The 27960-nt window shown below is 45.5% G+C and overlaps 1 protein-coding gene across 1 annotated transcript in view; it reads left to right on the top strand.

The window, feature by feature from the left end:
• The window catches only part of LOC134406630 (chromodomain-helicase-DNA-binding protein 2-like), a 48028-nt gene that overhangs the window by 4882 nt on the left and 15186 nt on the right, over window positions 1-27960 (top strand). Inside the window, exons 7-13 of the mRNA XM_063138147.1 lie at window positions 810-988; window positions 1750-1849; window positions 3163-3373; window positions 5412-5658; window positions 6402-6501; window positions 12695-12818; window positions 17020-17293. Coding sequence (XP_062994217.1) covers window positions 810-988; window positions 1750-1849; window positions 3163-3373; window positions 5412-5658; window positions 6402-6501; window positions 12695-12818; window positions 17020-17293 — 1235 coding nt within the window. The remainder of the gene's footprint in view (window positions 1-809; window positions 989-1749; window positions 1850-3162; window positions 3374-5411; window positions 5659-6401; window positions 6502-12694; window positions 12819-17019; window positions 17294-27960) is intronic.

Consider the following 27960-nt stretch of genomic DNA (forward strand, 5'->3'; position numbering starts at 1 on the left):
TTTTAAAACCACTTTTTAAAAACGGCATTGCAAATAGCAGTCATCTCAACCCATCAAGCCTTACGGGGGGAGGGGGGACACGGCCAGTGGGGGCAAAGGGGCAGTCCTTACGTTGCTTCTGTGCGTCCTTGGTCATATCAGGCAGCGTCTGATTCGTTCAGCTGGCTGCTACTCAAAACAGAAGGTGGTGGTTTGTTTGTTTTTTAAAAAAAGTAAGCGCAGGACAGGAAGGGGGGTGGGAGGTGGCTGGCCATTGTTTTGGGGGGGGGCTGGACTTGCACCCCGTGGTCCGGCCCTGGCTGGTGCAGCTTCCTCCATGGTCCATGAGTGCTGTGTTGTCAATCCCTCTGCTAAACCCAGGAACTTGCGATCAGTACCAAAACCAAGGGCATATAAGAGCATCGCACACAAATGTGCGTTCCTGGCTTCCCCCGTTTCTCAATGACCTAATTCAGGAGAAAACAGCCTCTTTTCTGCTGCTGCTGTTAGACCATCGGGAGTCAAACACCCTTGCCAATCCACTGCAGATCACCCAGAGATATGCCAGTAGATCCCAGGCTATGTCCTCTCCCACCCCCACCCCCCGGGCTAGATTAGTTGATCTCTTGCTTCTTCAGACTTCAAAATCTAGCTCAGATTTTTAGATGCAGAAGTTGAGAGCCTCCAGCCACTGGTCAGTTCCCTCTGAGTTCCTTCCCTCGTTTGGCCCTCCCAGATGTGTCTCTGACCTTGTGTGGCTGATGAAGCATTAGCCCTGCAACAGGCAGGTTCAAAGGTTCTCCCCCCCCCCTCCGCTGTTCCCCTCCAAGTGCAAAGAGAGGATGCGGCCAGTCAAGAAGACTCTGAAACAGCTGGGCAAGCCGGAGAAGGAGCTGTTGGTGCAAGAACAGCTGGAGCACACGCGCAGCGGCCTCCTGAAAATCGGAGATCACATCTTGGAGTGCTTGAAAGATTATTCTGACCAGGATGACATCAAGCTGTGGAGAACGTAAGCAGCCCGCCAGTCACCCAGAAACGGGGCTGGGATTGTCTCCCTCTGATAGCCTTCCCCTCCAGGGATTTATCCCACCCCCTTTTAAAGCCATCCAAATTGGTGGCCGTTACTACATCTTGTGGTAGTGAGTTCCGAAGTTTATGCGCTGTGTGAAGTAGTTGCGTGTTGTCGTTGTTAGCGCAGTCCCAAGCCGTGTAAGGCTTTATAGGTCTAGGCAACACTGATCTTAGATGTACCAGTGATATCTGGCAGCTTCCTATATTGCTCCCTAAGCTCCTTGGAGAATGGGCAGGATAGAAATGCAACCAATAAACACCTTGAATGGATCGACTTCAAAATCCATCTATTTTTGGTGCGGGATTTAGGTTACTTTGGGTCAGAATTTTTATTTTATTTACTTTTTGAAAACAACATTTTTAGCACAGGCAAATAAAAGCTATGTATGAATAGGTATTTGGCGCTTTAAAAGGCTGGGACATGCAGTGCCGTACGTTCCTGTGTTTATTTGAGTTGTGAAGCTTAATGACACAGAGCTGGAATGTTGGAAGTCATCTCAAAGGAGGAGAGAAGAGCGTCTTTGGACACATGCAGAGAACGCCTCTCTGTCACAGTTTATTAGCCCCAGCTGTGCTATGTTCATCTGAAATTGAGGGACGGAGCTTCTAGGCTAAGCTAACAGGAAAGTGGGTATCTAACCTCTATTCAACAGTTTATAAGAAGAAGACTTATATTATCATCTGTTCACCTCCTTCCAGGAACCTGTGGATATTTGTGTCCAAGTTCACGGAATTTGGCGCACGGAAGTTACACGAGCTGTACAAGATGGCCCAGAAGAAGCGGGCCCTGGATGAGGAGGTGAGGTTGAAAATGGGCATGTGGGAATATGGATGTGTATATGAGCGAGAGAGAGAGATGAAAACCAGGAATTAATATAAGTCACAATAAAGAGGTGTTTATAATTAAAGTACAAAAGGCAAATTGCATAACAGATGTGAATCGGGAATTGGAATAAACGAACCGACACCATACAGCGTACAAAATTGTACATGATATATACAAAGATGTAACCAGGAAACTAGAAATCTTGGTAGGAACGTTTGGTACAAAGGTTACAGGATCCTGTTACGATCCTGTTTTACAGTCGCTGCTTCTGAGGTACTGGTTCGTCTCCATTTGGCCCTGGTTAGGCCTCATCTAGAGTATTGCGTCCAGTTCTGGGCTCCACAATTCAAGAAGGATGCAGACAAGCTAGAGTGTGTTCAGAGGAGGGCAACCAGGATGATCAGGGGTCTGGAAACAAAGTCCTATGAAGAGAGACTGAAAGAACTGGGCATGTTTAGCCTGGAGAAGAGAAGATTGAGGGGAGACAGGATAGCACTCTTCAAATACTTAAAAGGTTGTCACACAGAGGAGGGCCAGGATCTCTTCTTGATCCTCCCAGAGTGCAGGACATGGAATAATGGGCTCAAGTTAAAGGAAGCCAGATTCCAGCTGGACGTCAGGAAAAACTTCCTGACTGTCAGAGCAGTACGACAATGGAACCAGTTTCCTAGGGAGGTTGTGGGCTCTCCCACACTAGAGGCCTTCAATAGGCAGCTGGACAACCATCGGTCAGGGATGCTTTAGGGTGGATTCCTGCATTGAGCAGGGGGTTGGACTCGATGGCCTTGTAGGCCCCTTCCAACTCTGCTGTTCTATGATTCTTCAAAGATTAACTGTAAAAAATAACATATAACCCATACAGAGTCACATGTTTGCAGCACCAGCATATCTGGAAACATTAATAAAGAAACTTAAAATGCGAAGTTCCAACATTTAAATGTATGTTCCCCATATAAGGTTTCACATTTACCAATAAAATTGCTCAAATGAACGCTGGAGGGTATAGGTTAAGCGAGACGGAGTGAGGTAGGTGTAAAGCGGGACGACAGGGCAGTGAGAAGGAGGCCCTGGATCCGCGGCGGATGCAGTCAGCCTTCAGTTAAAATCGATAAGAGTGATTTCAAAATATATTTAGAGCTAAATGTTTCGGCTTCCGGCTTTCATCAGAAGCTGTGATGTTAAATCGATACCTCTCAGGCGGCTCCTTCAAGGCCTGGGCCCAGAAGCCTTTTCAGGCCGTGAACTTCACTGCTAACCTCCCCCTCCCCCCTTTCTGTTGCCCGCAGCAAGAACTGCCGAAAAAGGAGGCCGCGGCAGCAGCCAATGAGCTGTTCTATCCGGACCCTCCCGGACCAAGCCGAGATTCCATCATGCCCCAGCTCCCGCATGGCCCTTGTTCCCAGAAGCAACCCCAGCCTCCGCCGCACCCTTCCCAGATGCACGGACAACAGCGGGATAACTACAACCACCCAAACAAAAGGCACTTCAGTAACGTCGGTAAGAGGCCAGGCGGAAAGTGGCAGAAAAGTTTTTATTTCTCTGGGAGAAATCCACCCCACCCAAAAGACAATCCACCTTCCTGCATGCGAAGGGGAGAGACGAGAGAGCACGGCCCCTCCGTTTTCTTTGTCTTGGACCAACTGCTGCTTGGCTTCCCCCCCTCACAGCACTGTCCCCTGCAGCGATTCTTGTACCTGCTCCTTACGTAGGACAGATTGGGTACCTGAGTGGGCTATTGTTCCGCCCCACCCCCGTTCCTTTTTTGCTTTGGCCTTTCTTAAATCGTAAGTCATTACCTGAAGGACGAGCGAATATCCTGTACTAGCCTCTTCGTGCCCTTAGATCTGTGGGGGAGGCCCACCCACCTCGCTGTCCCGCTTCTGAGGGAAGTGCATTGAGTGGCAACTTGAGATAGGGCCTTCTCCGTGGTGGCACCCTGACTTCGGAAAGTCCTCCCCCAAGATGTATGCCTGGTGCCAACTCTGTTATCATTTTGGAGCCAGGCAAAAATCTCTTTGTTTTCTCCAGCATTTATGAGGGGATACCTCTGCTACCATTGCTGCTACTTGGATTTACTAGAGTTTCCCTTCATGTTTATTACTGAGTTAGTTGTTTTTTCATATGTTTGTTAACTCCCTGGGGATTTTTTTTAAATGAAGGGCAGGATATAAATAGAATGAGTGAATGAATGAATGAATGAATGAATGAATATTATAAAACATAAACTGCCCTGAGTGCTTTGGCAGAAAGGTGACACATACATGTAGCATTTATTTTTATTTTTTTAAAAAGGCAAATGCATTCAAAAAACAAATTCATCTCCTGGCAAAAGCAGGCAGCTGTACCTCAGGTCAAGTTCTCTCTCTCTCTTATGTTCCATGCGGATGGGGGTGGGGGGAGGAAAGCTTCTTCTGGTTGCAGCAGAGGATTCTGGGAAGAGTTCTAAGGCTACCTCTCAGTTCACACATGCGTTGGTCAGGTCTTTGGGGCTTTTCTGGTCACACCACGTGATTTGTGTGTGCATTTTTGATCAGTCCTCTTGCAGCTGTGTATCTCTGAGAACAGATTGGGTTATTTCTTTCATTATTTGATTGATAAATGAATGGGGATATCAACCCGTTGACATAGAATTACTAGGGCATTTTACAACATTAAGAACAAAATCATTAAAAATACAACAAATAAATAAAGAGAGAGAGAGAGAGAAAGAGTAATTAATAAAATGTCCAGGTTATACTGGCCATTGATCAAGCTGCCTTCCAGGAGAAACCTCTGATAAGCGTCTAATGAACCTGGGGTTCTCTGGGACCATGTTTGGGGAAACCTCTGATCCAAGCGTGTTTTGTTCATTCATTTTTATTTATATAAACATTTGTCTCCCGCTCAGGGTGGCTAACAATTAAAATCAATCATCAAATACAATAACATTCCAAAAGAGAAAAACAACAACGATATAGCAAAAACAGAGCAGATAAAGCAGGAGATGTTCCTGCATTGAGCAGGGGGTTGGACTCGATGGCCTTGTAGGCCCCTTCCAACTCTACTATTCCATGATTCTATGAAAACGTTTCCATCCCACCTAAAGAAGAAGGGGTTTTTGGCCATTTGGTGAAACGTCATAAGAAAGGCTGAGCCTGTTGGGGTGGGGAATTCTGCAATTTAGGTGTAGGTACATGAAGTTGGGGTCTTTGTCTTGCCTTCAGCAACTGTGGCTCCATCATCGTTGGGATAAAGCAAATAGCCTCTCTGTCTGATCTTAAGAGTGTGGCCAGGCTGAGTATGGGAGGAGTCGCTCCCTAAAGGTATCCCAGTCCTGAGCTGCTTAAGACTTCAAAGATCATCTCTGATACTCTGATTGGTGCCCAGAAAGAAACGGGCAGCCAGTGCCTGCAGCCTTTGCAGGATAGGGATGTTGGGTGCTGGCGCTCACTCACAAATCCCGCCCGGGAGACCCTCCGGTGTTCTCACGTACGGATCCTGGAACTGAACTCCCCACCCTGAAAGGGCCTTGCCTTCCCCCCCTTCCATTGTGCAGAGCGAGGAGACTGGCAGCGGGAGCGGAAATTCAACTACGGCGGCAACGCCAACCAGATGTGGGGCGGAGAACGGCACCACCAGTACGAACCCTGGTATAAGGACCAACGCTACGGAGAACGCCGTCCGCGTGGCGAGCCTCAACGCAGCTCGGGGAACAACCGGCTGAATAACCCATCTCGCAAGCGGCCATATGAGCAGTACAACAGTGACCGTGACCACCGAGGACACAGGGACTATTACGACAGGTGAGCTGTTAATCTCACAATGGCCGGGGGGAAGAGCCATTTTGCTTCGTCTTGGATTTGAATTTCTTTGTGTGCACCCTCCCGCCCATGTTCCCCAGCAACTGGGGTACCTAGGCCTACTGCCCCTGATACTGGAGGTAGCATATGGCCACCAGGACCACTAGCCATTGATAGCCCAAACCCTTTTTAAAATCCATCCAAATTGGTGGCCCTCATCTCATGTGGTAGTGAATTCCATAGTTTTAATGTTGAATTTCACTTTGCTCTGGGTGGGGCCCTCTCCCCCTGAAGCAGAGCTGGGGGACGTGTGGCTCTCCGGATGCTGTTGGGCTACAATTCCTATCTTTCCCAACCAGCCTAGCCAATGGTGTTGTTTTCCCAGTGAAACTCTCACCCTCCCTGGGGTGAAACAGAGGTTATTAATATTATTATTTATTACATTTATATACCGCCCCATAGCCGAAGCTCTCTGGGCAGTTTACAAAAGTTTAAAACATTGAACATTAGAAAACAAATATACAAAATTTTAAACCCTAAAAAGGATAAAATGCAAACAGAAACAGACCATAATAAGGCTGCTCGAGGCCTCTTATAGAATCATAGAATAGCAGAGCTGGAAGGGGCCTACAAGGCCATCGAGTCCAACCCCCTGCTCAAGGCAGGAATCCACCCTAAAGCATCCCTGACAGATGGTTGTCCAGCTTCTTTGACCTGAAGCCTGTGTGTGATTGCTTCCCGTCCAGGCATCACCATGACTCCAAGCGGCGAAGATCAGACGAGTTCCGGTCCCAGAATTACCACCAGCAGGAGTTCAGGAGGATGTCCGACCACCGGCCTCCCATGGTGAAGTATGACACACAGGCCTGGAACTTGTTAGAAATGCGATTTTAATAAAGATTCAAGGACAATGGTGAAAGCACTCTGTTCCTTTTATTAATACAGAATTGCAAGTCTGGGTGCTCTAGCAAAGTAGGCACACACCCCAAGCACATGTTAAGCCTTCTTATACCTTTCGCCCGGCCGAAGAGGTCCCTCCCCGGTCTCATTATTGGTTAGAGACTTAAGGGGTTACAGCCTATCCCGGCACGCCTTTTGGTCCCGCCTCTGTTTACTTGCTTTTCTATTTCATTTGATATTCCACCCACTATTATTTACTTACTTCCATATTAAGAATTTATTCTCCAAGATCCCACCTCTTTTATTGCTCTAATTATTCATTCCCTCCCCTTCCTGTTAGCTAAACCACAAGGTCATGAGTTCAGAAAACAACAGATGCTGTTATCAACTACTGTTTTCGGTTGGGTCTATTTTTCATTTCTCCTGACCACCAATCCAACCACAAGTTCCGTTTTGTTCTCTTTTTACTTCAACTGAATAGTCTAACGGCTAAAACACCTTTTGGGTGTTTCCTGCCCATTGGTTATGCTTCAGTTATAACATTGCTTTTAGCTGTCCCTTTTCAGAATCCCTTATAATTTTTTTAATAATGCATTAGCCATTATATTTTCTCCTTATATTAAACATTGTAATATGAAAAAGTAACATATTTATTCATTTCTAACAATCCCTCCTCTTTATTTATTCTGTGTTGTCTTTTTCACATCAGTATATAAAGGGGTATTCTTGACTGGACCACATGTTCTTAGACCATGTCTTATCTCCGCGTACACACTCTCACTGTTAAAGAATACACACATTGAGGGTAAATGTACACAGAGCTGTTGCCATGGCATTGACTCAAGTTGTTTTCTTAGTGGTCTTCACTAGCCTGCATCCAGACTTTTTGTTGCGAGGATTATTATGCCTCGTTATCTCAGGAATATCTCTGATCTGAGTTCACAAAGACAGCCATGCTGATTGACCAGATGTCGTTCCATGGAGGGGGCTCTTGCTATTTGGCTTCAGCACTCTCCCCCACTGGACACCTGTCTTTAGTGCTCACAGGGGGCTTTCCAGCTTCCTCCTGGCAGCTTGCTTCGTCTTTTAACCTCTCGATCAGATCTGGATAACTCTCAGTCTTCGGTACAGATGGGTCATCTGGATCACTTCCATGGCATCCAAGGTTCAGCTTTTCACATATGTTGCTTGGATTTTTAGATTTGGGCTAACAGTCTGTGTAGGCTTAGAACACAACAGATTATTTCTTTCTTGGTAGAGACAGTCTTACAGCTATAGACTCTCCAAACATTTTCTATATGTGTTGGACAGTCAAATACTTGCCAGTTGTTCATATACTAGAACAGTCACAGTAGTCAGTCAGGAACAAGGGTCCAAACTCTCTTGCTTCCAGCTTATAACTTCTGTTGTCTTAGTTTGGCAGCAGGCAGCAGACCTGTGGCTTCTAGGTCTGGTGCTTTGAAAAACCTGTGAAGAAATCTTCTTGCACACTCATTAGTTTGGGATTTCTTGTCAAACTATCTTATGGTTCTAATTATAAATCACTCTGTCTTCTTTTTTTATATATTTTTTATTTTTACAATACTTAAACATACAGCATTACAATTAAAGAAAACAACATACTACATAAATGTTGAATAAATGTTGAATACATAATATCATATCTACATAACATAATCAAACTTAACATATAAGTGCACCCCCCACCTCGGGATCTCATTCCTGATTCCAAAATCTCATACTTTCTTCTGCTGGCAGTTTCCCACTTCCCTTAGAAAACACAAATATTAGGAACTGTTTCCAAATTCCTTCGAATTCATTTGTTTTAGCTATTCCTCTTCTCCACATAATATTAGAAGTAAATTTATCATTAATAGCTATATCCCATACTTCTTTATACCATTCTTCAATAAAATATTCCCCTTGAATCTTCCAGTTCCTAGCTACCATCAATCGTGCTGCAGTCAGCAAACTCGATATCAATTCTTTAATTTCTTTTCCACATTTTAAATCTTCAAATAGTGACAGTAATGCAACTTTTGGTGTTTGTTCTATCTTCATTCCCACTATTTCTTCAATCTCCAAAAACACCATCTTCCACAATCTTTGTACATATTTGCATTCCCACCACATATGTAAATACGTTCCTTTTTCCCCACAACCTCTCCAACAGTTTGCTGAATGCTGATTATTTTTCTTATTCAATCTAATCGGGGTTAGGTACCACCTCCATATAATTTTTAAATAATTCTCTTTTATTCTCACTGACATATTTCTCAACACTTTTTGTTTCCAAAGTCCCTCCCAGCTCTGATGTCCTATTTGTACCTTCAAATCTGTCTCCCATACCATTTTTCCTGAACTATCCATCGACCCTTTCTCCAGCAATATTTTATATATTTCACTCATTAACCCTTTTAACGCTGAACTTTCTCCCTTACATTTTTCTCTTTTAACTATTAGTTCCTCAAACTTCGTCATTTCTCTACATTCTCTATTTTCTCTTACCCACTTTTTAGTCCACTGTTCTAATTGCTTATAAATCTAACCAGATTAATGTTTTATCTTTTAAAACCTCTTCCATATCTTCTCTTGTATTCATTTCTCTCAACCAATTCTTTAATTTCATTTTATTTTTTTCTATTAATAATTTACTTAATCTGCCCTTCAGTTCCTCCGGGAAATTCTTTAACATTATTACCGGTGACAATCACTCTGTCTTCTATTCAGTCTATTTCTAAGACTCATTAATACTCAGGGAAGAATTAAAACTATTTCTTTAGATTCAAGGAGGTACCCAAAGATGTGGAATTCTATTCTAATTCTTAGCAAGGTGTTACAAAAATTGTGGACTACAACTCAATTCCAGATGCAGTCTTAAAAGGAAAGTCCACTTCTACTTCAGGTACTTAAAAAAATCTCTTTGTACAAAGGTCTCCCCCCCCCCTTTGGCAACGTAAGGGAAAGGGCTCAGAGCAGTGCTTGTTCAGATCGTCACAACCAATCCTTCTCCCTGCCCTCCCGACATGCCTAGATGGGCGAGTGAATCCATCAGCCTCGCAAACTCCACCATCACATGACTCTCCCAGCAATGAATCTTGGGACCCTCTTGTCACATACTTTACCATCCTCAACCAATACCTGTCCACCACTCCCTCCCTGGTTCCCCCCCCCCTTTGGCGCTTGACATTCTTTCCAATGGGTGTGCTTCTCACCTCTTATTTCTCTCCCTGGTTTCCCACTGAACTGTGGGGAAGGAGAAACAAGAGATGTGTGTGTGTGTCAAGTGCCTGATGTTTTAACCAGCGGCTAGGGCCCGTTCTCACCCCTGAGCAACCGACCCCACCCAAATAGGCAAATGGGACCCCTCTCTCCCACCTGGGAGCAGGGGGTCTATTCTACTCATCTAAATCACTTAGAAATCACCCAAGGGTGGCATTTGGGGAGAGGGAAATGGGGGATCTTGGAAGAAGGACGGGAGAGAAGAGATTGGGCGAAGGGAGTAGTGGGAAATCAGTTATTTTATCATAACAAAGGTAGTTAAGGTAACTGAACATTCAAATCTCTCTACAGCATTAGTAAATTCAATTACTTTTAAAAACTCTATACATATTACATAATTCTTAATTAAGTCTCAGGATGCAACTGGCTTAACACCATAAGATATCCACACTCTATTTTTTTTTAACTTCTCCATCTTTCTTTGACAGCTATATTTTTGAAATTAAGATTCTTTCAAGCAATTTCTCAATGAGAGGGCTATTTGGCCATTGGGCCTCCCACAGCTGTCATGAAATTCTTAGGTTTACAAATTAGTCTAGCTACGTAGCAAATTGAAAAGGAACATTGAACATTAGTGTGGATATTTAGAGATAAGCCCTTTGATTTATCAAAAACTATCTATTTTATGCTTCATACCTGGGACAGAACAAACACAACCTCTATTAGGGAGGTGGTGGGCTCTCCCACATTGGAGGTATTCAAGAGACAGCTGGACAACCAACCGCCAAGGATGCTCTAGGGTGGATTCCTGCATTGAGCAGGGGGTTGGACTTGATGGCCTTGTAGGCCCCTTCTAACTTTCTTGGGAGTGGTTCACTCCTAAATTTCTTAATTGTGTGGATATCAGATATGTTGTCTTCAACAAAGAAAACAAGATATTGGATTCAAGGTAATAGATTTATCTGGATTCTCTATGCAATATCTATTCATATCAAGTCAATCTCTGATTTGATAAAAACTTTCTACACACAAAGCAGATGCAGCACCTGCTCCCAGACAAGGTGGAAATATGCCACTGACTGCTGCTGAACAATCACACTACAATTAGCCATATTAATACAAAAGAAATCATTTTTCCTTTGTAAGTTGGCAAGCTCAATGCAGGAGTTTGGGGTGTTTTAATTCAACCACAAATCCACTCCCACAATGCCAAATGCTAACACTCCAAACTGGAGGGTGTAGTTTTTGGGGTTCAGGATTGCTCATCTCTAGGCTCTGGGGCTTGTGTCTCAGGACAGTATTTACTTTGACCCCACTTCTCTGCCCCAGCCAGCACTGGTTTTGGAAATGGCTTTTCTTTTTACAGTAATAACATTTAGGTCCATCTCCTTGGCTTCTTTGAGGCCCCTCCCAAAAGGCCCAAAGCTGCTGCAACTGCTTAGTTCACAGCTCTGTTTCTAACTGTTCCCTCTCTCCTCGCATGTCATCCTAGCACCTGGGCAGGATCTACACCACTGCTCCAAAGCATTCTAAAAGTGCCCCCTAACAGTTCTGACAACTGCTGGGACCCAGGACACACTGCATATACAGTTTTCAAAAGAACGTTTTCAAAGTGCTTCAAAGCGCCTTAAAAGCAGCAGTGCAGATTTCTCTAAAATTTCACTGAGAGGCTCATTCAGGAGCCAATCAGTTATTTGCTTGATAGCACATTTCATCCAGATCTGTTCTTAGATGTACTTTCATCTTTAAACTGTTTTTTGTATCTAGTCAGGGCTGGTGCCAGACTAATTTGCGCCCTAGGCAAGGCGAGCTATTGGCACCCCCCCGCCCCCAATTGGCAATTTTGATTTTTAAGAACAGATGTTTTGTAGAGAGAAAAAAATAACAAGCACAAAATTTAAAACATAAGAACATAAGAAGAGCCATGCTGGATCAGACCAAGGGTCCATCCAGCAGCACTTCTGCTCACACAGTGTCCAACCAGCCATCAGCCAGGGATGAACAAGCAGGACACAGTGCAACAGCACCCTCCCACCTATGTTCCCCAGCAACTGATGCACACAGGCTTATTGTTTTAATACTAGAGATAGCACACAACCATCAGGGCTAGTAGCTATTGATATATCTTTTACTTCCAGAAATGTATCTAACCCGCTTTTGAAGCCATCCAGATTGGTGGCCATCAGTACATCTTGTGGTAGTGAGTTCCATAATTTAATTATGCGCTGTGTGAAGAAGTCTTTCCTTTTATTAGTCCTGGATCTCCCACCACTTAACTTCATGGGATGACTCCACTGGGTTCTAGTATTTTGAGAGAGGGAGAAAAATGTCTCCCTATCTATATTTTCCATACCATGCATCATTTTGTACACCTCTATCCTGTCTCCTCTCAGCCTCCTTTTTTCCCTTTTCTTAGCTAAACAATCCCAATTGATGTAACCTTCCCTCGTAGGGGAGATGCTCCAGACCCTTCATTATTTTTGTTGTTCTTCTCTGCACCTTTGGCAGGAAACATACCAGGGGAGCAGGCATTTCCTTAGTGGTGCCTGCTTCTCCTTGAACACCTTAGAAGGGAAAAGGGGGGGGGGGCTCTACATTTCTCTCCTACCCCATCCCCTCCCTAAAAACAGAAAGAGACACGGTGACTTTCCTTCACTCCCAAGAAAAGAATCTAACTCCTCAAAGTCTTGCTCCTAGGGAGACCGACAAGGGCAGGGGTGTCAGGCAGTGCCAGTCCCTTTGCCTTCGATCTCCGAAGGGGGTGTTTCCTCGGGAGCAAGTCCCCCAGACCTGGACAGCCCCTGCTCCCAAGGAGACCAGCCTAGGCATAGAGGGCAAGTGTCCCCCGTCATCCTGTTTCTTGCGCGCGCACATGCGGTGCTTTACGCGTGTCTCTCCTCTTCCTCTTTCTCCTCAGATCGGGTCCAGTGAGCTCCCCTCCCTCCCAAGGAAGCGGAGCCATCCAGCCAGCCAGCTAGACAGTCAGCAGAGCGTCCGCCTTGCGAGGCCCCTCTCCTTCATGAGAAGGGGGGGCCAGGCTGGTGAGGCTCCCGCTGGTCCCATGGAGGCGAGCACATACACACACAGTGCTTCTCTGAGATCTGCCACTCTAAGCGGCTGCTTTAGCTCATTCCATCCTTCAACTTCCTGTAATTTCTTAGCCACGTCTGGCCAACTCTTAGTGACAAAATTAATTGTTAAAAGACCCTGTTTCACTGGATCATCTGGAGACAATCCAGAATATTGTCTCATTCTTTCTCTCGAACGCTGGAGAAATTTTTAGATTTTAGGTGTGGCAATTTTTTATTCCTTCCCCCCCCCCCCCCCACAAATCTGACAACTGGAGGTCTCCTTCTGTTAAAACAAGTTCTCCAGTGGGGAAGGGTTTTCTAGCTAGACCGTAAGGCCTAAGTAATCTCTGTTCAAAATTCTAATTATCAGCTGAATTCTAAAGCTGGTAAGCTCTGACTGGAGCTTGATTTGGGGCGGCAAATTTTTTTCACAGGAAACAATTTACAGGGAGCATTTTTAATGCTAGAGTCTAGTAAACTTCTCACTTTTTCTATCATGACTCTTTGGATCTTGGCCAAGGACTCCTAAAGGACAAGTCCAAATAGAATGCTTGCATTTGCTTTTCAAAGTCTTTTCAAGCTCACTGTTCAAGTAGCCCATCACATTTGGTTGGGCCACCTGTCTAGACAAGTAAAGTTTTCTATGTTCTATATCTGCTCTACTCAAATCGGGTATGCTTAACCTTCGAATTCTTATGGACGAAGGGATAGCAAATAACCTAGCACTTTTATTTTTGGGAGTTGGCATGTCGGCTTGAAGTCTTTTTACTTCTGGCTGTCTAACCACAACTGCTGCTGGTACAGGAAAAGGAGATGGTTTCCCCCCCTCCTTCTAAATAATGTTTCAAGTGCGTGAGCCTGTCTGTTTCAAATATACCTTCGGTAGGCCATGGTAATGTGGGTTACTCTGGTGAAGAGTGGCCAATTTTCTTGGCTCAAAGTCACTAATCTTTTTAACTTCAACCTAATGACATCTTATAGATCTTACACGTTTTCTTTATAGTGTTTTTGCTGTTTCTGGGCAGCCTGACTTTAACTTGGTGAATCTAGCTGCGATGTTCTCACAACCACAATCGAACCACATACAGGGCTCTTGTACACGGCAATTTCCAGGTTTTGACACAGGCATACACCTGGAGTTTCTGTTTCTTTCTCTTCTATTTTTCTCCCTCCTCTTCTGCCACCCCCCCCCTTTGTTCATGGTGCATTTGGCACTATGTTACCAGCTTGGTTAGGCAGAAATACATAAGGAGGAGGCAGGCAATTTAAGGGTTCCTATTTTAAATTCATGATTTAAAATTCAGATGTCTTTGGTATTTTGACTTACTTCTTCTTCCTGTGGATTTTTAGGGGTATTAACTGCACCTTATTATCTTTGGTCATCCAACAGGAGGCATACCTTTTCTTGTGATCCTGGAGTTTTATTGTTAACATAGAAGTTTAAAGTCTGACGCAACCAGGCTTCATCAGACCCATATTTTGGCCAGAAAACAGGAGGAGGTTTTACACTTTTCTTTGGCCATTCAACACAACAATACTTAATCATTTATTTATTTTTATCTTTCCCTCTTCTACAAGATAAATATTCCTAGCATTTCAACATCCTCCCCATCGGACTATCTGGAGGTATGTCATGGAAACATTCACTGAAAACAGGTCCTTCCCATTCTTGGCCAATTTATTTCCCATTGTGGAACCCGGGGCTAAGCAATTATTGCAAAACGTCTACCCGGGTTGTGGATACTTCTTGGGGCTAAGTGAGAACTGCCAAATGTCTACCCAATACCTGGGGCTAAGCATGAACCACAAAACGTCTACCCAAGATGTGGATATGTCATTCAACAGTCAATTTCTCAATCGCTTCACCTCGCGGACAAAATGGAAACGCGGATCCAAGACTCCACACTCGCTTCATGCCTCTTGGGCACGTCTCAAACACCAGTCAACACACTCCACTCCACGGTCCACCCTCGACCACCAAGGCAATACTTAATAGTCAATTTTCTTACCTTGGTTCATGCACGAAGTTGCCTGGTCGATGCAGTGCCTACATTTGAATCCCTAAGTGGTTTCACCAGTCCAAATGATCCAGGAGTTTTGCCAGTCAGACCACTGGCCCTTGGTGTCACCCAAAGGGACTGCTAGAACTCAGCAGGACGCGTCTTCCCTGTGTCTGGCACCGATTGTCAGCGGCCACGATGGCTGTATCCGGACGAGCCCCCAAATTGTTAGAAATGCGATTTTAATAAAGATTCAAGGACAATGGTTAAAGCACTCTGTTCCTTTTATTAATACAGAATTGCAAGTCTGGGTGCTCTAGCAAAGTAGGCACACACCCCAAGCACATGTTAAGCCTTCTTATACCTTTCGCCCGGCTGAAGAGGTCCCTCCCCGGTCTCGTTATTGGTTAGAGACTTAAGGGGTTACAGCCTATCCCAACATGCCTTTTGGTCCCGCCTCTGTTTACTTGCTTTTCTATTTCATTTGATATTCCACCCACTATTATTTACTTACTTCCATATTAAGAATTTATTCTCCAAGATCCCACCTCTTTTATTGCTCTAATTATTCATTCCCTCCCCTTCCTGTTAGCTAAACCACAAGGTCATGAGTTCAGAAAACAACAGATGCTGTTATCAACTACTGTTTTCGGTTGGTTCTATTTTTCATTTCTCCTGACCACCAGTCCAGCCACAAGTTCCGTTTTGTTCTCTTTTTACTTCAACTGAATAGTCTAACGGCTAAAACCATTGGGGTGTTTCCTGCCCATTGGTTATGCTTCAGTTATAACATTGCTTTTAGCTGTCCCTTTTCAGAATCCCTTATAATATTTTTAATAATGCATTAGCCATTATATTTTCTCCTTATATTAAACATTGTAATATGAAAAAGTAACATATTTATTCATTTCTAACAAACTCCACGTTGACAGAAGACTGTCCGGGGGCAAACGGGCTTTTGTTGTTATCTTCCTCCCAGTTAATTGGCCATTGTTTGACTGCAAGCATGTCCTGTTGAACTTCCAGATTAGCATGGAACAAACATGAGGGCAGACTAACTCGGGAGACAGAAGGGATTAAGGCTGTTGATTCAGGATACAAGCAAGGTGATCAAAGGGATTTCAGCTGAGAGGGAGGGGGAAGAAGGAGCAGGGATTTGGCTACTTAAACTCTGTGTATGTTCAATAAACTTCACTTCGGTCCTCACTTTGGCCCTCAAAGCTCGGTGTGTGCGTGAGTTTACTACAGAGTGGCGCCCATCCACAGGGACCACCACTAGCAGCTGCCAAACATACTTATCGTCGCCTGGCATAGGCCACAGTGGTGCACCCCTCGTCTCCTCGAGACCCCCGTCTTCTAAGAAGGCCCCTTCAAGCGGTGAGTATGGGCTGCGGGCTATCCAACCTCCAGCAGAAACACACGGCAGAGTTAACCCGCATAGTCAATGAGACAGGAGGGCATGGCACAGAGTCCTTGTTTCAGAAGCTGGTTGGTGAGATAGGTAAAGTCTGTCCCTGGTATTCAGAACGCGGGTCGTTTTGCTTATCAGATTGGGAAAAAATAGGGACTGTTTTGCATCAAGAACCTTGCGCCTCAGTTGAAATCTTGCTTTCCTGGTTCCAATGCCTAGTAGCTATTGAAAAATTCCATCAAATAAACTCAGCCACTTTGCCTACTGGCAGGCTAAGCGTTAATCCACCACCCCAGTACAAAGCAGTCGAAATTTGTAAGCCAGCACCCCCTGTGGTTTCTGCTTTTGCATTGGCACCCGCTCCTGAGGAAAACCCACCTCAGTACGTTTTAGCTACTAGTGGTTTGAGCATTAATCTGCCACTGCACTATAATGCAATAGAGATATGTCAGCCAAAATCTTCCCTAGACCCCACTTTTACGTCAGTACCAACTCCTGATCCACAGCCACCTCAAATTGTTTCGTCTCAGCAAGTCCAGTTAACTTGTAAACAAAGAGACATAGTAAAATTGTCAGAAATGTCTTTCTCATGTCCTGTGCACGATACTGGCCAATTAAAACCACAGAGTGCCTGTATTGTAGATTATAAACCCTTGCCATGCCCTGTCTTTAACACGCCTCAAGCACAGAGCATTTTGCCAACAGCAACAGCCCAGCCCGTGAAGGCGGACAAGCGGCCACTCGCATCCACCTCCCCCAGGCAGGCAAGCAGGCCAGGAGGGCTCCCTTCGCTGCGTCCAGCCGCTGCTCCACACAGCAGCTGCGCCTCCTTCCTCCTTTCATTCCTCCCCCGGCAGCAGGCGCACAAGCCCCCTCGCCATCCTGCCAGCTCTGCCTCCACCTCCTCCTCTGCGCCGCCGCCCGCTGCCCACAGAGCCCAGATCTCTCGGCAAGGCGGCTGGGCAGCGCAGCGCCGCCGCAGAGCTGCCACCAGCCATAAGCGACAAAAGCACCAAGTCAGTGCTAGAGAGCGAGTGAGGTGGGGTGGGAATGCAGCAGGTTGCCCAGACCGCTGGCCTAAGCTCAGAAGTGCTTTAGGGGTGCCTCTGCCGCGCCGCTTCTCCAGGCGAGGCTGGGTCAAGAGTGTGCGCGGCAGCGGCAGCCAGAAATGCAGACCAAAGCCCCGCGCCGTCGCACGGGGAAGGAGGCCGCTTGGGAAAACGGGCCTGGGAAGCGCGCTTCCTCCCTGCGCGACGAGCGGGCCATGTTCAGACGAGCGCGCCTGAAGTCCCACACACGCCCTGAAGCCTGCAGCCACAAGTGGCAGTGCAAGAATAGATCCTATCTATTTAAGTAGAATTTAAATTTCCCAGAGAAGTGCAGGTAGTTTCCTCCCAATTTTCTGATCCCTTGCCTTCTAGATATTTAGGCTTAGTACTTCCCGGCTCAAGCCGTGAGAAGAAGAGAATGTTTACTATTCCAAGAGTAATTGATTCTAACTGTGCCAGCACCATCTTGGTGCAGCTTTGGGCACCTCTGCCACAAATCCTTCCGCTTCACAGCAGGCCCCCTCAATTGTTAGGGTTACTTGATCCAAGCCCTAGCGCCTGGAGAGTTAAAAAGCATCAGCCAGCAGCTACTCTCCAAATCTCCTCAGAAACAGCTTTCAAAGCCTTCACACGTTAACGCAGAGTTGCCCCAGCCCAACGTCCTTTTTTCAGATGTATCCATGCCATTACAGAGCCAGGCATAAACTCTGAGCCAGCCAATATGATTAAAACCTGCAAGAATATTGGCACAGCCTCTCACCATTTTAGCATCGTAGCTGTAGCTCTTGTAAAAAGAGCCAAACCAAAAAGAGCTTGTTCTCATCTGCCAATCCCTCTTACCTGGCTTACCACAACACCAGCATAGATAGAGCAATACTCTCTAAAGAGAAATTCATTGCTCTGCATGAATTAGTTCAAAATAACTAACCGCCCAACCTGAATCTAATCCCCCCAAAGATTTCCAAGTTATAGTGATTGATTTAAAGGACTGTTTTTTCCACCATTCCTCTGGCAAAAGCTAATTAAAGTTGCTTTTACAGTTTCTGTCCTAAATCATGAAAAACCTGCCCTGCCCCCAGGGTATGTTAAATAGTCACTGTCTGTTGGCCTTTTGTTTTCCAAACACAAGCTTATGCAGATTTCAGAGCAGAGAGAATGAAGCATGTGCTTCAAAGCCTTGGCATAGAAGCTAGTCAAGGTTTCATAGAATAGCAGAGTTGGAAGGGGCCCACAAGGCCATCGAGTCCAACCCCCTGCTCAATGCAGGAATCCACCCTAAAGCATCCCTGACGGATGCTTGTCCAGCTGCTCCTTGAATGCCTCTAGTGTAAGAGAGCTCACCACCTCCCTAATTTGTTTCCCTCTCACTAAAATACAGATTGAACGCCTTCTGCAAATGTCTGTAGCACTGCAAATATCAATAGATGAGTTTGTGGGATCTTTTCTTTTCACCTCCCCCAACGCTTGTTTTAATGTGTATTGACTCATCATCTCCCCCTACGAGACCTCCGTTCTCATGTTCCATTCCTTCATGCGCCCACCTTGTATGCAGATGGGAGAAGAGCTCGCAATGACTAATTTTAATCCCATCACCCAGCAGTGAGAAACTATTCTCGCACTGCTAATGTATCTGCTTTCAAAATTGAATCTTATGTTAGACTTCCAAAATGTGTGCTTTATTATTGCTAATTTACCTAAAGCTTATGTTACCCCCAAAAAGTTGATACAAATATAATGGCTTTTTTAACATGACAACAGGTCTTATAAGACCCTTTCTTTGTCGCTCACATTCAGAGCCATTAAAGCCCCCTGATTGAAAGTTTCATTCAGCTTTAACTAGCCCTTGGCAGCCTAGCCAAGAGCATGTGCAGAGTGAAAACTTAGCCTCTAAATTTTAAAGAAGAAAATGCACAGATTCATGTACATAGTTCTTGTTTTGTTCTTGCTCTTCATCCAGTGATGGAGAGAGTCCACACCTCTTTGTAGTTTATTCCCAATATGCAGGTTTTTGTTGTCAACACCATCCTAACCCTAAAGAGATGCAAGAAGTCCTCTCAAGAAAATAATAATGAAAGATGAAACCCGGATGAACTGCAGTACCAGAGTCCAGATGACATCAGCTACATTAGTCTTCCAGCATCCAAAGACCACAAGAGCCCAAAAACAAGCTGCCCAACAATTTCATATGGACTATTTGCTTCAGCCAGTGAGAAGACCCACAATGGACTGTAAGCACGTTCCAGATAACTTGGTTACCGTTGAACCCAGCAAAAAGACTTGCTTTGCTCTAAAAATTTCTGTCCCATCAAGAACTGATATCTCAGCTGAATAAAAATAGAACTTGAGTGAAATTGTTTTACTCCTGTATAAAGAAGGACTTGCCCTTGCAAAGCTTTAACCTGCCGGACAATTCCCACAAAGTACAAACTTAACTTGGAATTTACAAACAGTTGTAGCCCACTCCAAACAAAACGTGCCTCAACACTAGTGAGAGAGATTGTAGTTGTACTTCCCTCTCAGCTGACTAAATTCTCTCTTGAAGTAGAGTATGGTATGTATTGTATTATATTAATCTTTCTTGAAGTATTGCATGTATTGTATTGTATTAATACAATACATGCAATACTTGTTTTAATAGTCGCCTGTTAGTTTATTCAATGTATCCCTAATGTCTTATTCAATAATCTTGTGCAAATGTGTAGCTGTTGCTGGCAGAAAAGCACCCCTCTGAAACCCTATCGCCCAGATCAAATACAAATGATTGCCCAGAGCAAGTACATAAGTTCTATAAGCAACTGTCTAATCATGCCCAGGGAGTTCATCAGGACAACACCCTTTCTGCACAATAAAATTAATAAAGAAAGGGGGAGATGAAGTATGACACACAGGCCTGGAACTCCACGTTGACAGAAGACTGTCCAGGGGCAAACGGGCTTTTGTCGTTATCTTCCTCCCAGTTAATTGGCCATTGTTTGACTGCAAGCATGTCCTGTTGAACTTCCAGATTAGCATGGAACAAACACGAGGGCAGACTAACTCGGGAGACAGAAGGGATTAAGGGTGTTGATTCAGGATACAAGCAAGGTGATCAAAGGGATTTCGGCTGAGAGGGAGGGGGAAGAAGGAGCAGGGATTTGGCTACTTAAACTCTGTGTATGTTCAATAAACTTCACTTCGGTCCTCACTTCGGCCCTCAAACCTCGGTGTGTGCGTGAGTTTACTACACCACGGGCTACCACAGCCAGGGGCCGTCGGACCATTACCGGCCCTTCCACCCAGACAAATCGGCTGATTACAAACAGCTGCTTCCACCTCCTCACTCTCAAGTCCCAGACCCTCGCTCCCCACCCTCCCAGAAATCCCCACTTGATGCCAAGTCTCCCCTCGACCACCGGTTGCCCCTGGACCGGCCTTTAGAGCAGAAGAACAATCCAGATTATACCTGGAGTGTCCGGAAGGCATAGAGCTCGAGGGAGGGAATGAGAGGAGAGAGAACCACCCCTGAGGTAACTTGATCGGCAGTAAAACATCAGCGGCTGGCTGCACATGCCTGGATTGCAAGAACAGCCATACTTGCTGATGACCAATGTTCCGCCAGGTCGGCATCCCTCACACCTTTCTCCGCCTTAGGAGAAGCATCTCCATTTGGGATTTTCCCCAGTGTTCTTACAGAGATAATACAGGAACCACCCCGTGGTTTGTCATTTCATCTGGACGTGCTGCTGTTGGGGCTCTGCGTTTTAATCAGGAGGACCGTCAGAGCTGGAGGAGAGATTGGGGCATAAATCCAGACTAAGCCCCGACCTCTCCTCCCATAATCCCACTGGTCGGGTAACTGGAGTAGTCTTCTCCACACCCGAGTGACCCGTTGGGGAAAAGGCCGCGCCCACCCTGGCTTTGGTGTTTATGTCTGAAGGCCAAACTTCAGACATAAACACCAAAGCCCACGAACCTTCCATACATAAACATCAAACCCCACGAACATTCACAGAACTTGGCTAGATGGCTGCTTCCGTAGGTCACGGACGGAGGAGGAGACCGTATGACGTTGGCGTCGACGTTCACGTCACTGCTGGAGGGGTGGCGGAGAAGAGGGGTGGGGGGGCTGTTAAACAGACGGAGATTTGGTGTAGGGTTGGGTGGGAGTCTCCGGGGGTGCGGCGGAGTGTAGATAAGTGAACACGAAAATCTTGTAGGCTTCCGAGAGAGAGAGAGAGAGAGAGAGAGAGAAGTGAAAGGTGTGTGCATATGTTACCGTAAGGCAAGTCTTACTTTACGGTAACATATGCACACACCTTTCACTTCTCCCTTTCTTTCTGGTCACTCTAGTATAGCTCCTGCAGCTTTAACTGCGGTGATGAAGAGGGAATTTCACCAGGTGCTGCATGCATACAAATGACACCTGCTAAAATTCCCTTTTCTATGCAACTGTTAAAGATACAGGAGCCTAGTCCTCCTTTTCATAGGGTCACCCTACTCTTGGAGGCGCAGGTGCCCCCCAGCCCAAATTAGTTGGCAACCTCATACTGGGCGAGAGGCGGGAATGTTCTCCGAATAGGGGCAGTGGTTAAAGGGACGAGGACTACAGGAACAGATTCACCTAGCAGATTCGGAGGACCTCAAAATGTGCACCAGCTTGGTGAGCCTTCCAACAACCTGACCAGGTAGGGCTGTTTAGATTATCCCCATATTAGGGGGATATGAAATGATCCCTCTCTACATGGGGCTATATGAACGTACTCCTGTCGTTGAAAGGAAGGCCCCCAGCTCAGCGGGCAGAAGGTCCCAGGTTTGATCAATGGCCTGTACAGGTCGGGCTGGGGAAACTCCTGCCTGAAACCCTAGAGAGCCATGGCTGCCAGTTAGTGTCTGCAATACTGGCCTATCTGGACCAAGGGTCTGTATAGGGCAGCTTCCTATGTTCCTAGAAATTAATGAGGCTTGGAGTGAACAGCTTGCCTACAAGCCAGCGATCAATAGCGCATCATGTCTTAAGAGGCTTCCTACCCTCATACAGCCTTCCTCACCCTGGTACCCTCCAGATGGGTTGGACTACAGCTTCCATCATCTCCCCAGCCAGCAGCACTGTTGCCCACATGGGATGGGGATAATGGGAGATGCAGTCCAACACATCAGGGGAAGGCTGGAAGAGAACTGAGAGTGGGAAACCTGGGACCTTTTCCACTGGCATCAACAGGCAGGAAAAGGCTCTGCTAGGACCGAATTGAGGACTGTTGTGACATCAGCAGCCGTCGCACCAATCCTTGCCCTCAGTCATTTCCCCTGTTCGCATGTTTGAAATTCTCCAGGTTGTAGTGCCAAACTAGGCCGTACTGCAGCATTCAGGCGATCCCAATACTTGGCAGGCACGTGGCTAATGTCCTCTCTAAATCAGCCTCCCCAAAACTGATGTCCTTAGACTGCAACTCCCATCATTCCCAGCCAGTGTGGCCAAGGTTGTGGAAGATGTGCTAAAAGGCATCCTGGATCTCCAAGACTGAATGCTGCCCAACGTAGCCTGTTCATGTCAGACTTACCTTGGCAGTATCTGCTGATGCCACTTTTTCCTCCCGCTTGGGAAGGAACAGGAATCTAGGGAGCCGGTTTATACCAGGGTGGACTATTTGCTGGTGTAAACCTCTATTGGAAGTCTCTCTTTGAGATCTTGGGCAAAGGAAGGTTTTTCCTAGCACCTTTTAACCAGGGATGGGGCCTGGGGCATTCGGCACGCAAAGCGAGCACTCCGTTGCTTAGCCTTGGCCCGACCCCAATGCCTAAGGCGGCAACGTGTGGAAAAAGCCACATCAGACTTGGTCATTCTTCCGGATTTTTAATGTGTTGCCTTCAGGAAACATCTGTGACCAAATATATCCTGCTTGCAAAAATTTCTGTAAATCAGTCATGGATCCCCCGCCCCCCCTTACAGGGATCCTTTGGTGAAGGAAAACAATAGCTGAGCCCAACTTTAGTACTTGGGGGCAGGTGGGGGCAGCAGATGGAGTGGGGGGTTACTGTTCCATCCACGGCAGCTCTTGAAGTGCCTGGTATATGGAACAAAACACCCTGGTTTGCTCTGCTTGCTCTGTTCCTGGCGACTAATCTTTCTGGCATGAGTCATCCTTCCGGCATCTTGTCCAAGAGGACAGAGACGCACAGGTGTGCTGGCGTGAAAGCCACGAGGAAGTGCGCCGGAGGACCTTGCATCCGAATGCTGCCGTTCTGTTTAGTCCCAGCATTTTGCAGGTTTTCAGCTTGCTGCTGTTCAGTGGTTGTGAGAAGTCACGGGAGAGAGACTGAGGACTGGAAAACACGCATAGCAAAGTGCCTTATACCCGGCCACGCCATTGGCTCAAGCAAGCCTGGGGTGTCGAACTTCTTTCTGTCCGAGAGCCGAATTCAAATTAAGAGAAGCTCTTGGTGCTTGCAAGAGAGACGAGGAGCCAGAATCCAAGAATTGCCAGCGTATTGTAGCTTAAAGCTCCCACTGCCAGTTATCAGGAGAGGCATTAAAATTCTTTTCAAAGGGGGGAAAACTGCACAAAAGAGCTGGGAAACCACCAAACAGTCAGTGGTGGGGAGGAGAAATGGGCCCAAGGAAGGGGTGGGCCCATCTGGGGAATCACGGAGGGCAGGATCTGGCCCGGTAGTGGGCCGGATCTCGCCCGCAGGCCCAATTTGGCCTATGGGCCTGAGGCTTAGTACCTTTTATCTAAACATTATTTACGCCATCCTTCCCCAACACGGTGCCTTCCAGAAGTATGGGACTACAATTCCCACCCTCCCCAGCTGGGGATAATGAGACTTGTAATCCAACACACCTGGAGGGCATCAGATTGGGGAAAGCTGATCTCTACTGACTGGCAGTGGTTCACCCAGGGTTTCCAAGGCAGGAGTCTTTTCCCAGCCCTGCAGTAGGTAAGGATTTTTCCAGGTGACCACGTACGTACGGGCTAGCGGTGAAATAGAAACTACTGCTGCAAGGTGGTGTTCTCTTGTGAACTGAGGCACGAGGATGAGGCAGTAGTGGCTGGTGGCTCCGAAGTCAGTGGGGCAGTGAATCCGCTCCGGGTTTCAATCAGAACCCATCAGTACTCTAAAGGAGCTCTCCAAGGCTGGTCCCCAAGAGCTTAACATCAGTAGTGCAGATATTATGAAGATAACAAAGGGAGTTTTCATGGTAAATAGCCATTGATAGATCTGTCCACGAATTTCTCCAATCTTCTGTTTATATCTTGTGTTCTTTTTGGAGGTGGATGCTCTGACCCATGTAAAGATATCTGAGTTGATGAATTAGATTAGGTTTTTTGGTTGGTTAAATTTGCTGAAGTTAGCGTGTGCGTAAAATCAATGCCTTCTCAGTGGCTGCTCCAAAACTCTGGAACTCCCTCCTTGTTACACATTTGGAGGCAGGCAAAAACGTCTTTGTTCCGTCAGGTCTTTGGGAATACTCTGGACCTGTGTTCTTGTATTGGATTTTTAATTTTTTAAAAAATGTTTTTAATATTACAGGGGTTTAATTCTATTTTATCTTTTGTAAATTTATATTTATATGTTTTAATTGTATATGTTTTAATCTTGTAAACTGCCTTGAGTCCAGTATTGGGAAAAAGGTGGGATATTATTATTATTATTATTATTATTATTATTATTATTATTATTATTATTATTTAATAATTATTATTATTAATAATAATAATAATAATAATAATAATAATAATAATAATAATAAATTATTATTATAAAAAATAATATACAATGAAAAAGCCTGTGCTTTTTGGATCATGCTTCCTGGAATTAAAGCCCTACTGATTTCAGTAGGGTTTACTCCCAAGGAAGTCTGTAAGGCTGCAGGCTGAAGTTATACCCTGGTCAGAATTATGTGGTGAGGCACACTAATTATCATTTTTCCTTCCTGAGAAGCCAGTAATGGTAGCACTATGCCAACTTTTCTAACATGGTGCCAGGCTAATCAGGGGCAATCTTGCAATTGCTTGGAAGGTCATTCCTTGATTAATCCAGTTTGTTTGAACAATGCAGCATTTAAAATAGCCTGTGCCCATCTCTGGTGGTTTTGAATTCCCTACGTTTATTAGGCATCATGCAGAAAGATGCAACCTGTATTTATTTCTAAATTTATATCCCACTGCTTTTTGGCCATCAGGTCCTGAGATCAGCTTACAAAACCTTAAAATGCCATTTCAACGTCTCCTTACCCTCCACTCCATCCCAATACCTTAGCCCTCAGCATGCTTCTACTGGATCTCATTTGCCGCTTACACCATCTACCTCCGCCTTCTCCAACCGGGTGTCCTCCAGATGTGTTGGACTACAACTCCCATCATTCCAAGCCAGCATGGCCATTGGAGTTGCAGTCTAGTGTATCTGGAAGGTTGAGGAAAGCTCATCCAGTTCATCAAAACCTTTCCTGCTGTTTTGCCCCTGTTTAAAAATAATAACACGGCACGATTTGATGTGATCATCTCTGAAGTAGGAGCTAATTTATTTCCAGTAGAGCCTAGCATCTCTTCGCCCCCTGCCCTAGTGCTGTAGTCTCCTGGAGTAGCAAGGACTGGGTTCCTCCTTCATCAAACCTCCTTTCATAAAGTGGTGATGCTGCAGGCAAGCCACAGGGAGGAGCGTGTCTGGGGACCTTTTACTTAGTGTGTCAAGAGTGGAGCTTTTAATCCTTGGGGCTGTTTGACTAAAAATAGATTAAAGGCTCATGATCAGCCCAAACAGCTTGCAGGTTGAGACTAGTGATTTTTACCATCACTTGATGGAGCGACAGGGAGAACCTGATCTTCATGTGACTGAGTGCGTTGGCAAAACTGCTGCGGGTGAAGGAAAAGGCTGAGAGTGGCACAGGATTCGTGCCTCTCTCCCAGGTCCCTCCCAACTGGCTTCTTACTATGTTTCAAGATTAAGTTCTCTCGCACACAAACACTCCTTCCAGGAAAATAGCAAAGGGGAAGATGGCTTTGAAGCTCTTACCAGGCAACCTGTCCCAGAAGTCGCTGCTCTGCTTCCCGGCTCTCTGGTACAGCTTCGTTTTATTATTATTATTTATTTATATAGCACCATCAGTGTACATGGTGCTGTACAGGTTTTGCAGGTGTCTGCCCCGAGGAGCTTCCAGTCTAAAATTCAGTGCAGGGAAATCTGAGGAGAAAGAGGAGGGAAATGGAGGTAAGGCTAAATAAGGAAGGAATGTTACAGGTACTTTTGGTTACAGGTACTTAGAGCTTCTCCACGTGAGCAATTTGTTGCATGCCCTTGATTGGTCATTCATGGAAGTTTGCAGGTCCTTTCCATGACATCGCCAACCTCCGATGCCTCTCCTGCCATTTTCAGTTGGGAATCCGCCATTTTATAAAAAAAACCCGAAAATGTGGCAATAAATCGAAATCATGCTACAAAGCATCGCCATCTGCTGGTGGTAAAATGGAAACGTATGGGAAAGAATGGGCAAAAACGAAAGGGGAAGTGTGTGTATTGTGCTACTTGTTAAACCTGCAGAGACAAAGCCCTGGTAAGGTTGCGGGGATATTTGTTAAATGTGGAGAAGTTCTTAGCCTTTGTTGCGGTAGACTGGCGTGCTCTTGGGCCTTGAACTGCATGCTGATGTGCAGATGGAGAGGAACGTGTTCACCACCTGGGTTGGTTTGTATTTGGGATTGCTGTAAAAGGCAGAACCACAGGAGCTGTTCGATAAGTTGGCAACCCAACAGCTTGACATCCTTGGAAAACTTGCAGGGCTTTGCAAGAACAAACCAGGCCAATCTGGGTAAATATTAGAAACTCCTAGGTACACATCCTAGGTGCAAGGGTAGCAGATAATCAAGGGCACATGAATTAATAGGAAAAACCTCCATAAGGATGCATTGAAGGAGTGCACGCACACACACACACACACGTCTGGATGAAGGACTTCCCCTTTAAAATATATAGAATTGCCTTCAGCGTACTCTAAGTCCTTGTTACAAAGACATCTGCTATACGTAAAAATAAAACCAAATCTGTGTTACATGAATCTATATCCAAGGCGTGGAGGAGTAATTCTAATCAGTGTTAATGATGGTGAGACAAGAGCTAGAGGCTAGTTTATTTTCTGGACTAGTTAATCTGGAATAAATAGTGTGGTGTTGTGGGCACGTCCTAAATGGCTTGTAAACCTGTAACGGGTTTTAATAGCTCATTACGTTGCTCACGGTCGTACTGAACAGATAAATCATCAGGTAACATAGGCTGCTGGTTAAACACTGGCAATTACATTCCTTAAGTGATGTTAACATGACAGGTTTAGATAATTCAGGCAAGGGTATATATCTCCAGGGTTGGGTGCAGTGTGATGGTACCCATTATGAATATGAATAGCCACATTTATTTGGCTATTCATGCACAAATATTCTTCTCAAAGCAATCCAAAGTCTCAATACTGAATTGCAGTAATTGGATTATACTGCTGAAAATGCAAGAACTTCCTATCAAGAGAAGTGCTGTGAAGTTGATCTTGTATGCACCATGAGTAGCACTTAAATTGATGTTGTCAGAGGATAGGTATGATGGAGAAGGCTTGGAGCTTTTCTGCACAAGGCATTTATTGTGTGCTCGTGATTCCTCACTCCTGGTAGTTTGCAAATACTTTACATGAC

Source organism: Elgaria multicarinata, chromosome 11 (assembly GCF_023053635.1).
Source record: "Elgaria multicarinata webbii isolate HBS135686 ecotype San Diego chromosome 11, rElgMul1.1.pri, whole genome shotgun sequence".
NCBI lineage: Eukaryota > Metazoa > Chordata > Lepidosauria > Squamata > Anguidae > Elgaria > Elgaria multicarinata.